At 48.0% G+C, this 14,059-nt stretch overlaps 1 protein-coding gene across 1 annotated transcript in view; it reads left to right on the top strand.

Annotated features, from left to right (window-relative positions):
- LOC133345586 (myoferlin-like) overlaps nt 1–13,459 on the top strand; it is an 84,579-nt gene extending 71,120 nt beyond the window's left edge. The window contains 12 exon segments of the mRNA XM_061556495.1: nt 32–123; nt 634–804; nt 1,651–1,793; nt 2,050–2,189; nt 3,794–3,882; nt 5,433–5,528; nt 6,210–6,351; nt 6,581–6,680; nt 6,967–7,151; nt 9,066–9,175; nt 10,913–11,060; nt 11,366–13,459. Coding sequence (XP_061412479.1) covers nt 32–123; nt 634–804; nt 1,651–1,793; nt 2,050–2,189; nt 3,794–3,882; nt 5,433–5,528; nt 6,210–6,351; nt 6,581–6,680; nt 6,967–7,151; nt 9,066–9,175; nt 10,913–11,060; nt 11,366–11,398 — 1,449 coding nt within the window. The 3' untranslated portion in view covers nt 11,399–13,459.
- The last annotated feature ends 600 nt before the right edge of the window (nt 13,460–14,059 follow it).

The raw sequence follows: 14,059 nt of genomic DNA on the forward strand, positions 1-14,059 counted from the left end.
CGCGTGTCTCCGTGTCTTCGTGTCCCCCTAGTGCGACCCCTACGTCAAGATCAATCTGGGCAAAACCACCATCGATGACCACGACAAGTACATGCCCAACACGCTCAACCCCGTCTTCGGAAGGTGAACGGCGTCTCGTTGTTATCGTGCGGCGCAGACCTCGTTGGATCATTGCATCAACTACACGTGTTTGCATAGCATTCGTCAAAAGCCTGGATCGATCCACTGTTGGATGTAACGTTCTTACCCCACCCCCCCTACTGGACATCTGTGATAAAGAGCTTTATAGCTCATTGGATTCCTCCAGTATACATATTCTGATTCTGAAGGACATTCCCCCAAGCCGTCGTGCACTATCATGGTCCTGCGGTCCCAGAAATCCACTTGGCACCTGCACACGATCCGATTTCGTTGTTCCATGTCCACAGAGGACGTACCCTCGGGCGCGTTCCCTCCCTTCGGCTGCCTCTCCGTCGTTGGTTTCGGGCACCGGCCACCATCGTAGCCACGACGCTTCGGTCTGTCGACCATCGTAGCCGCGACGCCGTCGGTCCCTCAACCGCTCGGCTCTCCATCAACGTTCCCGCCTGGCGTCAGCACCGTCTTCCTCTTCCTCCTCCGCTGTGCTCGCAGGATGTTCGAGATGACCTGCACCCTGCCTCTGGAGAAGGACCTGAAGATCAGCGTGTTCGACTACGACATGGTGGGCCGCGACGAGAAGATCGGCGAGACGTTCATCGACCTGGAGAACCGCTACCTGTCGCGCTTCGGGGCTCGCTGCGGCCTCTCCCAGTCCTACTGCGTGTGAGCGGCTGCGCTGCAGAAACACGACGCGACACGCAGAGTACTTTAGTCTGCCGCGCGCGTGCCCGCACACGCAGAGCTGTCCAGCATCGCCGCTCCCCCGCAGCGCTTTGCTAAGTTGCCTCCTCCTCTCCCCACGTGGAGTCCGTGTGTTGAAGCTCTCCGCATCTTCCTATGCCGTGCTCATCCTCATTTTATTTTTGTCTCGGTTCATAATTTTGTTTGGCTTCTTCGGTCGTTATCCGTCCCTTCTATGTGTCTTGGCCACATTCTCCTCCTTGCAATGACCGCAAGTGCTTCCTCTCTTTATTACGTGTCTACTTGCTCTTTTCGCGAGAGCGTACAATCCGGTTGGCCACCGTCACGGTTCATATTTTTGCACTGTACACGAAGAGCAGAAACAGAATCTGGATGTCGTAAATAATAATCGTAAGCAGAATTAAAATTTCGTACAGGCCTTCATCAATCCACTGCTGGATGAAAGCCCCTCCCCACGTCATGGCCGTGCCTGTTTTAAGGTGCTGCTGCTGATGCTGCTGTTGTGGATTTTCCTTCTCAAATTAATTTGGCTGTGAGATTTACAATTGTCAATGTTGTTCCATTTTCTCGACCTTAATTTCCTTCATCCCCCCCCCCCCCCGGTTCAACCCTTGAGATGGACAACGTTTTTAACTCGATGGGCCCTGCCCAGGGTAAACAGAACTAAATAAATTCGAGTAAAACTGTCGTGGGTGTTATCACAAAGCGTTGAAATCGCTTGAGTGGCTACCGAACGTGGTCCCGTAAGAACCGCCGTTGTTTTCTAACCGGGAGCCGGCTGTCCGTCTTGCTTTGCGGTGTTCTCAGCTCGGGCCCGAACCAGTGGAGAGACCAGATGACTCCCAGCATGATCCTGGAAGGCGTGGCGAGGGCCAAGAGCTGGCCGCAGCCCATCTACGAAGGGGACCGCCTAACCCTGAAAGGGCGCGACTATTTGCTGTCCGACTTTGGTGAGACAATTGCGCGTGACGGCCGTGCGTGTGTTATTATACCCCCCTTGTTGGTTTCTGTACAGTTTGGCGAGCAGTCTTGCGCCAACCGCCATCGATCCCAAACCGCGTTCCTCCTCGATGATTCTCCTCGCGCCGCGCGTTGGCGGAAAATTCGGCGCTTCTTCCGGGAAAGGAAAGGGGCTGCTACGCGCCTCTGCAATGTAACCACGGGGGGGGGGGCGCTCATTGGGGAATCCCCCTTCATGTTCTGCAGAGGCGAAGGCCCCGACGAATCCTCACCTGGGCCCCGTGAAGGAGCGCCTGGCCCTGCACCTCCTGCGCAGCATGGGCCTCATCCCCGAGCACGTGGAGACGCGCACGCTGGAGCACTCGATCCAGCCGGGCCTCGAGCAGGTGCACACACAGCGGCAGCAGTGCCTGTAGCGGTGGCAACAGCAGATGTAGCAGTGCTAGCAGTAGTAGTAGTAGTAGCAGTGCTAGTGGTAGTAGTAGCAGTGCTAGTGGTAGAAGTAGTAGTGCTAGCTCCAGCTGTAGTAGTAATACTAGCAGTAGTAGTAGTGGCAGAAGTAGTAGTAGTGCTAGCAGTAGTAGTAGTGCTAGTAGTAGTAGTAGCATTGCTAGTGGTAGTATAGTAGTAGTAGTGCTAGCAGTAGTAGTAGTGCTAGTAGTAGTAGTAGCATTGCTAGTGGTAGTATAGTAGTAGGAGTGCTAGCAGTAGTAGCAGTAGTAGTAGTGCTAACAGTAGTACTAGCAGTAGTAGCAGTGCTAGTAGTAGTAGTAGGAGTGCTAGTAGTAGTAGTAGCAGTGCTATTATTAGCAGTGCTAGCAGTAGTAGTAGTAGTGCTCGCGCCAGCAGCAGTTGTGGCAGTAGTGGCAGTAGGAGTAAGTAGCAGTTGTAAAAGCGGTCTGCGTTACACTTACACGCACCATGCTGCCAGACGAAGTACGCGCACCATGCTGCTGCCAGACGAAGTACGCGCACGCACACGAAAGATCACATGACGACTGCAGTGTCCCGATCCCTCCACTGGCTCGTAATCCAATACTGGATCAAATGAGAGATTGCACTTTCCGTCTTCAAGATCCTTCATGGGCTCATCCCTGCCTCCTCTCCTCTTATCTCACGCTACTCCCCTCCACGCACTCCTCTACCTCTCCCCTCTCATCTTCTCTACTCCCCCCCCCCCCCATGTACTCTTCTACCTCTGCCCTCTCATCTCACTCTCTTACCCTTGCTCATTTGGTTAATCTGTGCTGTGAATGGTGACTGAGCCTATAGCTCAGTTGCCATTCGCAGCACAAATATACAGAGATCCCGACTTTATATTTTATAGACTTGGACTATAGGGACAGATCCTGTCAAAATATTAAAGAAATAATTAGCTGGCCTTTGGCAATCCAGAATCAGAATATTTATTTATACTGGAGCAATCCGGATGAGCCTATAGACCAGCTTGGGGAAGTATGGTCAAACAGCTCCCAGGATTGACTAAGCGGGACCCAGGACCGATTCGGATATCACTTGCTGCTGAAATTAGCCAGGTTTTTAGTGTAGAATTTATAAATTTACTGTGTATATTGCCTGTGTGAGTTAGCAGGGTAAGCTGGGCAGCGGTAGTTAGAAGTGGTGCTTAATGCGCTGTGCTACGGGCCCGGCGACCCGAGTTGGATCCCCGCTCACAGCCTGCACCAGCGACAATTTTCTGAACCGATTCTCGGCCTCCTCTAGATCGACTCGGCCTCAAATGAGTACCTGGTGCGGTGTGTGTAAAGATCGGCACTGGTGATACAATTGTGGCCGGGCGTGGTGCTAGGTCGCCCACCCCCTCGTGTACAGTTCCAGCCTTCGTAGGTGCTCCCTAGCAGCACTTGCACCAAAAGTCTGATTAGGCTATCTGTGTGTGTGTGTGTGTGTTGGATCTTCTTTCGCACCGTACGTAGCCAACCGTGCTAATCGGAGGCGCGGCTTGTACGGGGCAATCTTTGTCATTTTGCAGGGCAAGCTGATGATGTGGGTCGACGTCTTCCCCAAGAACATGGGACCTCCCGGTCCTCCGTTCGATATCACGCCACGCAAAGCCAAGAAGTGAGTGGCTGCTACGGTTTGCGTGCACACACACGCACACACACGCACACACACGCGCACACACGCGCACACACGCGCACGCACGCACACGCACGCACACGCACACGCACACACACGCACACACACGCACACACGCACACACACACGCACACACGTGTCGTCAAGTCCACCGCCTGGCTCCGCCACGGTCCTCTCCACAAACATTGGTGGGCAACGTAAATGGACGTTGGATGCGTTAGCGGACATGGGGGGGGGGATGTTCGTGCCATCCAGTGTCCAAGTGGGGGGGCAACCTTCCTCCCGTCAGACCCTTTTACGAAGATCGCTGGGTCCAAGAACTTCTGGCGGCAGCAGCAGCAGCAGCAGCAACCCTCCACTCTTGGCGATCATCATTATCGTCCTATCCCATACGCTGCCGATGTTTACCCATCATTCCTGTCCGTGAAAGTGGCTCCTCCTCCTCCTCCTCCACTTCATCGGTCCATCTTTTTTCCCTCGGTCGTCCTTTGCCACCTTCCAATTGAAGCACGGTAATTTATGAACCTCGCCACAAGAGGGCGTACGGCACTGGAGATGTGGGTTCTGGCTGAGTGGCGGATTCCTTCGTCGGTTTTGTTATTTCGTGTTATGGAGATTGCTTTGAACTATTTTTTTTCCTCGGCAATAAACGCACGTTTACATCTCAACGATGATTTCTCTGGATTCGGCGCAACTGCCGCAACTCAAAGAACCTCTCCGAGGTTGTGCGCTGCCGGGTTGGGCCGCGTTTTGTTCGGCGAGATGGGCGATGTTTCGGAGTATTTCTTTATACTGGAGGAATCCGATGAGCTGTGAAGCTTTTTTTCTCACAGATGTCCAGTTTTGCACGCCCCACGTGCTTTTTTTTAGCAAATTGGATGGAGCCTAACATCGCGCGCTGCAATCGGAAGACGAATTTCGAGAGCTGTGCACAGCACAACGGCGAAAATTCTTCCGCAGTAGCATTGTCCGGTTAGCTTCTCTGGGCCAGAATAATTGGCAGGGAATAGCCTCTCCTGGTGCTGGGCGGGGGGGGGGGGGGGTTCCGGCATACAGCAATTAATGAAACGCTTAATACGCGACTACATTGAAATGTGGCTTAACGTGCAAATGAAACATAACGCTTGAACGTAAATGGCAATGCATGGACTTGGAATGAATAACGAATAACTATCAGTGTTATTCATAATCAAATAACACTTCAAACATTATTGCGGTGTAATCCGAGTCTCTTGCCGTGACCATGAAGCAGAGGGGGCAAGGGGGTAAGGTTCAAAGGTGAAAGGTTTGCAAGTTCAATTTATGGTTAAGGATCTTTCCAGGGGCCTGTATAATGAGTACCACTTTGTGGCAAGTCAACGGTGCTTGTCCCTGAATAGACTCTCCCCCTACCATAGGAACGTGGAAATTCCACCACTGCCTCAGTGCTGTGAGCAGGATATACAAGAATAACTCGCGTTCAAAGAGTGGGGAAACCACTTTTTTTGCCCCCCCCCCAAACCCTCTCTCTTAACAATTGTTTCTATTCGAAGGTACCAGCTGCGGTGCATCATCTGGAATACCAAGGATGTGATTCTTGATGAGACGAGCATCACAGGAGAGAAGATGAGTGACATCTACGTGAAGGGGTACGCCGAGTGGACGCGTGGTTCTTGTCGCCTGTTACGTGATGAAGAATGTATCGGGATCTCCACTTTGTGTTTAGAGAATGGTCCACATAATTGGGTATCGAAGAGTTGCCTTTGAAATTCCTTCAAGTGACCTGTGGCCTACGCAACAGGGAGGAGGGGTAGCTAGAGATGTAATTAAAAGTGTGTATATATGTAGGCATGTGTGTTTTATGATGCTGGTTATTCGTTGGTCACCTAATCTTAGTTATGCAATGTAAAGGTCATTGGGTACGGCTAAGGTCAAAGGGCAAAAAAACTATTTGGGTAAAATCCAGAGATATATATATATATATTACTTGGACGTTGATGCAAACATTGCCATGATAAAAGTGCAGATTGTGTACGTTATGGGAATTTTTTGGTGGATTTGTGAAATAAGTAGCTTAGTGGTTAACATTGTTGCCATAGTAGCCGACTCCTACATTCAGAGCTTATATCAAAAAAGAGAATGGATTATCTCTGAGCTATGAAAGCCATGATGATGGATGGAGGATGATGATGGATGAGGGATGATTATGCTGATGGATGGGTGATGGATGGAGGATGATGGATTGATGATGATGATGATGGATTGAGAATTATGATGGGGCATTATGATGGTGGATGGATAAATGATGATTATGATGGCTGCCTCCACAGATGGATCGACGGGCGTGACGATGTCAAGCAGAAGACGGACGTGCACTACCGGTCCCTGGGTGGGGAAGGCAACTTTAACTGGCGCTACATCTTCCCCTTCGAGTACGTGCCAGCTGAGAACATCTGTGTGGTCTCCAGGAAGGTGCGTTCACTATGGCTGTTGCCCCAACCTTGCTTATTCTTTGATTTTGTAAAAAAAAATATTCCAATTGCGGTGTTGATATGATTTCATGAGATGTGAGGAAGTTTCGTTTGAGAACGGCTGACAGAGCAGCAGATCTGCTGTCAGGCGTCGTAGCGATGTCTGTCTGTAGGGCGCTGCCGCTTGACTGCTGCTGCCGCTGCTGCGGTTGTTTGCCCGTGCCCTTCAGGAACACTTCTGGAGTTTGGACAAAACCGAGCTGCGCCTTCCTCCAAAGTTCACCATCCAGATCTGGGACAATGACAAGTTTTCTCCAGATGACTACCTGGGTACGTGCACCACCTACCTGCCCGCCATACCCAGAAGGTTGAGAAACACCAGAAGACCCCCGTTTCTTACACGACTTGCTGCGAGGCTACATTTTGGGCAGCAGAGGGCAGTGGACCCTATCAATGAGAGCCATGTTTCTGATCTGTACACTTCATAGCAGATTATACGCAGACGTTTAATGGAATGTGAGTCTATGATGATGATGTGGTTGTTGAATTGCTATACAACGGCATTATTTGTTTTATCTCCTCCCTCGTACAACCGGCTCGCCATACCCGTGACCAGGCTACCTGGACCTGAACCTGTCCCACATGCCCGTGCCGGCAAAGTCGGCGGAGAAATGCTCCCTGGAGATGGTGGAGACCCCGACCGGCAAGAAGAAGCACAAGACGACGTCGCTGTTCGAGCAGAAGAACGTCAAGGGCTGGTGGCCGTGCATCGCCGAACAGGACGGCAAGAAGATCATCGCCGTGAGTGATATTTTTTTATTGATGTGTTTCTCTACTTTTTAAAACTTCTTTTTTACGTACAGCCGGTGCAGCGGCGCAGCAGCGAATGGTTAGCGCACGTCGCCAGCTTCCCTGTTGCGGTAACCTTGTTTAAATGTTAAATAAACTTACTTTAAACGTGTGAATTGCTAAATTCAGCGAGTAACAATGCGATCGGCTGTTGTCTCTCTGCACCCTGCTCTAGCTCCCCCCCCGCCCCCGTGTGCGCGATGAGGAAAGGCGTCAGAGACGCCCATCATTGAATTGTACTCGGTTTTTGCATTTTGTTCAGTGGCGTCCAAAGATTAAATTAAGCATACATTACTCTGTGGTTCTTTTGGTAAAGTCGCGTAGAAAGAAAATACATTAAATGATAATAGAATATGACGTTTCAATTGCAACACAAGCAACCGTCATTAGGTAAGAATGAATGAGAAAACAAACTTAAAAATATAATGCTAGACAACACAGAGAGTTGGCTAACACACATAGGCACACCTCTGTGTGTGTCTCTCTCTGTGTGGCTATGTGTGTGTGTCTCTCTGCTTGTGTGTCTATGTGTGTGTCTCTCTCTGCTTGTGTGTATGTCTATCTCTGCTTGTGTGTCTGTTTGTGTGGCTCCGTGTCTGTGTTTTGTCTCTCTCTCAAATTTAACAATCTTTGGAAGAACATAATCAACCAGGTAGGGTGTTGACTGTTGTGTTAGCCGACTGTGTTGTATTGCATTATATTTCTAAGTTTGTTTTCTTATTCATTCTTACCTAATGACGGTTGCTTGTGTTGCAATCTACATGTCGTATATTCTATTATTATTATTATTTAATTTATTTTCTTTCTACGTGACTTTACCGAAAGAGCCATGGAGTAATTCCTGCAATCACGAAAGCTTCAAATCTAGTTTAAGCTTACATTATTAAAAGAAGGGGTGGGGGCGGCTGATTCTTTAATCGGGGGGCGGTAGCTCAGCTCCCTCAACCCCTGCAGGTGCTTTAGTGGGAATGCGCACTGCGCTATGAACCTGGCAATCAGAGTTGGATTGCTGGCCACGGCTAACATCAGTGGGGGGAGTGATGTCCGAACCGGCCCTGGGTCGTCCTTCCCCTACTCGCCGGTTTGGTGAAGTATGGTCAAACAACCTCCGTGACTGACATGGTGTGGGGGGAGAGGGAGGCCTTTGTCCAACAGTGGATTGATTGGCAAAGGACTGAAAATACGTTTTATATTTGTTTTTAATGAAGAGAGTAGTCGTCTCTTTACACTTGTAATTCTGGTTGCTATCGGAGCCATGTTGCGACGTGAATAAACGTCCCTTTAGAACTTTGGCAGGGCAATGCATCGCCCAAAGTTTGAGAGTGGTCCACAGAAGGTGATATCACAAAACTACTATGGAGATCACTACGTATCCACATGGGGGGAACTGCCCTTTCCTGCATGTCTTTTGACAGGTGTTAATTTAATGCCAATCGAGCTGATCTATTGCTTCTTTTTCAGAGCTGGAAAAGTTTATTTAATGTAAGTGAAGAGTCTGAAATGATGATTTGTTGTGTGCATTCTTTGGCGAGCATGTGGAGAATCGTCAACACCAGTGTTCTTCATTGCAAGGCCCGCGGGCCACTGGCGGCCCCTGGCGGCCCCTGGCAACCTTAAGCGCGGCCCCTGATGTGTTGCCCCCGACCAGTACACAAATGTGAAAACAAAACCACCGTGCTGCTGTCAATCCCCAGTCAGTGGTTTCAACTGTGTGGCGGCCCTCACACTGACGTCTTATCGCCAAAGTGGGCCCCCCTCTGAATATGAGTGAAGAACATTGGTTTACATCGACGCTTACAACGCTCGCCCCAAGAGCAAAAACTAAATGGGGGGGGGGGGGCCTCTTGTCCATGTTGTTGATTGCAGGGCAAGGTGGAGATGACGCTGGAGATCCTGGCTGACAAGGAGGCGGAGGAGAGACCCGCAGGCCTGGGCCGTGAGGAACCCAACATGAACCCAAAGCTGGACCCACCAAAGTAAGGGTCCTTGAAATATGTTCGGCCATTTATAATGCCGGGGGGTGGTGAGCAAACGTGCTGAGATGATCGACGTGGCTTTGTTTTTCGTGTGTTTTCATCCACAATTTTAATTCTAATTGTGCTGTTGGTGTCGCGTCATGAGAGGGAGAATCAATCCGGAACACTTGCAGAGCAGTTGTAACCCCCTTTGTGTTCGAGTGGCTCACAAAAGCAGATATAACAGAACTACCTCTGAGATCCTCCGAGTTGACCTATGGTCCGCATACCGCACCTCCGATGAGCACGGTTCGCCACACACGGTGCGAAAGAAGTTCTACTTACACAGTATTCGGCAGCACTTTCCCACTCGCTATGCTACGAAGTAATGTTTGTCGCAAGAACGTCAACCTGATCTGTTTAATCCGCCGAGCTGGAAATCACCCAAATTAAGTGCAAAATCAAATATAATGTGGTGCAGTAATTGGTGACTGGGCTTGACACCAGAGACTCGCAGCACTTTGAGAATCACGTTTCATCACAGGCAGCAGCTTCCTTTATTCAATGCAGGATTTCACCAGTGGCCAGCTCAATGCTCTGACCTTTAAGCTACCTGGCCACCTCATACATGAGGCATCTACAATTGTCCTCTGTAATTTAGGCAAATCGCACAACCAGCTGTGGCACCTAAAGAATCGCCGGTCTTCAGGCAATTGCCACTGGAAAGTTTTTTTCCTGGCAGTGCATTCAGTGTGAGCTGCCATAGTTGCTTGGTACAGCAATGGCATTGAGGGGATAAGGTTCGATTTCGCCAATGACATCGATTGGTCTACAGAGCACACAACTTTGGGCAGACCATGTGACCTCTGTGATCTGATTGGAAGTTGCTACCCCAGTTACCCACCTAGGGGGGGAGCAGCCAGCAGATATATCAAGATTTGAAACGGAGACTTTTTTTACACGCTTTCATTTAACTCACCCTGTCTGTTGTTGTTGTCGTTGTTGTCGTTGTTGTCGTTGTTGTATTCTCAAATCCTGTAACTCAATTTTAACCCACTTCCCAATGTGGTATCGACTGCAAACTTGGTATACGTATGTCATACCGATGACAATACTATGTTCTAGCATAAAAAATTGAATATTTTTAAACATTCTTTTTTATATGTTATGTTTCGGCTTGGGTCTAATTGTCCACGGTAAACTGACGTTGGCTGTAATTGGCCACGGTCCCTTACGTTATGGCAAGCTTCGGGGCCACTTCCTGGAGTCGTGGAGTTCTTCCATTACTAGTACATTTCATAAAAGCGTGGCAGTTGTCGGTGATGATTGCCATAGAAATGCAATGGTGTGTCATAGGTAAAGAGTGCGCAAAGAAGCATAGAGAGGCACATGTTTGAAATGAGACCAGAAGAGACGCAAAAAATGTAACCGGTAAGAAAACGAAGTGGCAGGAGAACATCACGAGAGGATGGCGGCTGGCAGTCGAGACTAACAACAGAGTGGCAGTCGAGACTAACAACAGAGTGGCAGCCAAAGGAGGGGAGGGCCTGCGGAGGACGTCTGCCGTGAAGTTGAAGCGATGATTTAAAATCGGCTCGTGGTGCAGGGTCAAGGCTGGACTATTGCATCGTTAAGACCATGACAGAGAGATGGCGACAATTTGTGGAGATCATTATCCAGTGGGTGGTGGTGGTGGTGGTGATTGTCACTGGCCTTATTTTGATTGCTGGCGTCTTTCTGCTTTGTGACGAAACGCAGCCGCCCAGAGACATCGTTTCTGTGGTTCACGTCGCCTCTCAAAACCTTCAAGTACATCATCTGGAGGCGCTACAAGTGGATTTTCATTGGGCTCATCATCCTTCTCTTCGTCCTCCTATTCCTCGCCATCCTCTTCTATTCCCTGCCGGTAAGTTTTTTTCTAAATTCTGTGCAGACTGTAGGGACGAGTCCCCAATTTTGGTATTTAATCCGAAAATTGGAAACCTCTCGCAAGTAGAGCTAACATCTGACAAGTCGCCTCGTTCATACGACCAGGCTGATGCCGGCTTGTTTTAAACTTCCTATAACGATAATGTGCGAAAAGTTAATGCAAATGAATCGCTCGATATTCGCAAAATAGAAGGGACTTTATTACATTCAGGGGCTTTGTGCAAATTATTTGTATGATGGCCATCAGATATTTGAACGTTATTTGTTTGATTGTCTTTTCAGAACTACACTGCGCAGAAAATCGTGCTGGGATAAACTGATCTACAATTTTTTGTTGTCGTGAATTTGGAAACGTGCTACAAGCAGGAGGAATGTCCACTCCAGAGTAAAAAAAAATATCTATATATAGCTGGATGCACTCATGTGGTCCTTCAGAAAAATGGCTTGAATGTAATTTTTCTTTTTAAAACAAGCAATTATAAAGTTTGAGATATACTCCCGCTTAGGGTTAGAATGCACACACACACACACGAGCACTTCCACATACCGTCGGGTATTCTCCCAGTAGTGGTGCTGAAAGCAGTTGAATCTGACACTGATATTAGTTGTGAATCGGTGTCACGTGACCGTCACAAGTGCAAGTTGCTGGAAACATAAAAGTGATTATCGTAAAAAAAAAGTCACCCCCCCCCTCACCCTCGTGTCTAATTTTACATCTTTGAAGCATTGCACTTTGTAAAAACAAACAGTGCGGTTATTTGTCGTCCCATGTGGGATGGTGTGTGATGTTTTCGATGCTGAAGTACACACAGACAGCATTTAGTAATGAATTAAAAAATGTATACATTAAAGATTGCAAACATAGGTTTCTTACTTCAACACGTTCGCATCAAAGGCAATATATGAAAATCATCTATCGATGTGTGTTCATGTTTGTGTGACGGAAAACAACCAAAACGTACGTGAATGTAATTACCATCACAGCCGAACAAACTTCACTTTAAAAGGTGCAATGCTTAGAGCCGGTTTTAAAAGTAGTACATCTTCTAACGGGCGACTTTGTTTGTGTCGCTCGCTCATCGCTTGATAAATTATGAGATGAACTTTTAATTCGAAAGCATATACCTGCTCTCCGCCGTTGGGAAAAAAAATAACACCGTCAATTTCAAGTGCGCAGTCAAATAACCTTGAACTGTGTTGTATACCTCCTCTTCTTGGTTCTTTCGGTAAAGTCACGTAGAATGGAAATAATAAAATAATAAAAATAAAACATAATAAATAATTCTCAAAATAAGAGTGAGAATTATTAAATGTTTTATTTTTATTATTTTATTATTTCCATTCTACGTGACTTTACCGAAAGAACCAAGAAGATGAATCCCTGCAGTCACGAAAGCTTTAAATCGAAATTGTGTTGTATACCATCGCAAACTTATGTTGTGCGTTCACACGATGGACAACATCGCATCTCTTCATTGGCAAATGTACTGGGAAGTTACCTGAGCACTTTTAAAGCACCAGTCCGTTGACGGATGTTACGCATGCGGTTCAGCGTTTTGGGCCGGATTCATATTGGAGGCACTTCAAATACCACCCCCCCCCTCTTGCTCCTAAAAAAATCAACGGGTGGTGTGTTTTATTGCCTCCGATACATTTTAATATTTGTAATTGAAATAAAATACCCCCCTCCCTCCTCCCGCCCCCCGCTCCCGAAAAAACTTCCCCCTATAAACTGCACAACTCTACTTTTAAAAGTGTACTTATTGAAATGTTTGTGGCATTTATAAAGGAAACAAAAAAACCCTGACATATATACATGGTATTATCAGAATTATGTAGGTGGATTACTGGCAGTTTACAAGTTGTTTTTCTCTGAAATATTGGAGGATGGCCAAAAACATGCGTCACATTTCTCTGCAGATGAAAATGTAATCGTTGTGTGTGTGTGTGGTTTTTTTTACGTGTCCATTTAGTCAAGGTGCACACTGTGTTTGTGGTATCGTCGAAAGGGGTGAGGCAACTCGCGCGAAAGGCGTGTTTATACGCGAGTGCGAACCGAATGTTACCCAACAGCAACAACGGAAGGTCGGCCTCGCTCTTTAAAAAAAAAAAACGGCGCCTTTATCCTGACAACGAGGCCCAGGTGCGTCTGTGTGTGTTCATATAAAAATAAGAGACGTTCTGACGACGAAGATTAACGCACTAAATGCATCTTCAGTCTGTGGCCGTCTGGTTTGGGGACCTTGGTGTTACAAGTACGTGCCTGTTGCGCTCATTCGGTGGTAAGATGCATGACCAAAAAAAAATATTTAACGAAAAATATTTTTTAAATGACCAGGGCGTGTTTTTGATGAAATAATAAAGCATTGTTGTCAACGGTTCGAGTGCTGAATTTCATTGCAGTGGCACTCGTAGTCGCTAGGTGGCGCTCCCTTATTGCTGAATTCGCGAACGGTTTTTGTTTTAACTCCAACGCACGTGCGAGCGTTTCGACGCAGCGTTAATGAATATATTGAGTTCACAATCGTGGCAATCCCGTTGTGCATTGCGTTGTCTCAATTCTGACTGCCGGGTAATTAATCCGTGCACGGTAAATACCCCCAAGGAGTCTAACATAAAAGTCACGATTCCCTATTGTATTCGTGTTCTCTCACTTAGGGGGGGGAGGGGGGGGCACGTTCTTGGTTCGAGTTCTCTTCGATCTTGTGCCGTCATCTTCATTGCATCGATTGGCCCAACCGCTTCTTCAAGTCGTCGATCAGCGCTTGCCTTGGTTCCACCTCGTTGCATTCTCTCCCTGCGTCTTCGGCGAGGTCCTTTCCCGTCTGGAAATATTCACGGATCGTTTTGCTTCCTCGATTCAAGGCTTCTCTTGCTCCTCTTGACGGGTTGCCCACTCGAGATCTCTCCTCTGAACTTTCACCCCTTTTCAAGGAAATTATCATTCTCGACTTGAAGCGTTCGTGACTGCAGAAA

This window comes from Lethenteron reissneri, chromosome 22 (assembly GCF_015708825.2).
Source record: "Lethenteron reissneri isolate LAM-NWPU_2019-01 chromosome 22, ASM1570882v1, whole genome shotgun sequence".
Classification (NCBI taxonomy): domain Eukaryota; kingdom Metazoa; phylum Chordata; class Hyperoartia; order Petromyzontiformes; family Petromyzontidae; genus Lethenteron; species Lethenteron reissneri.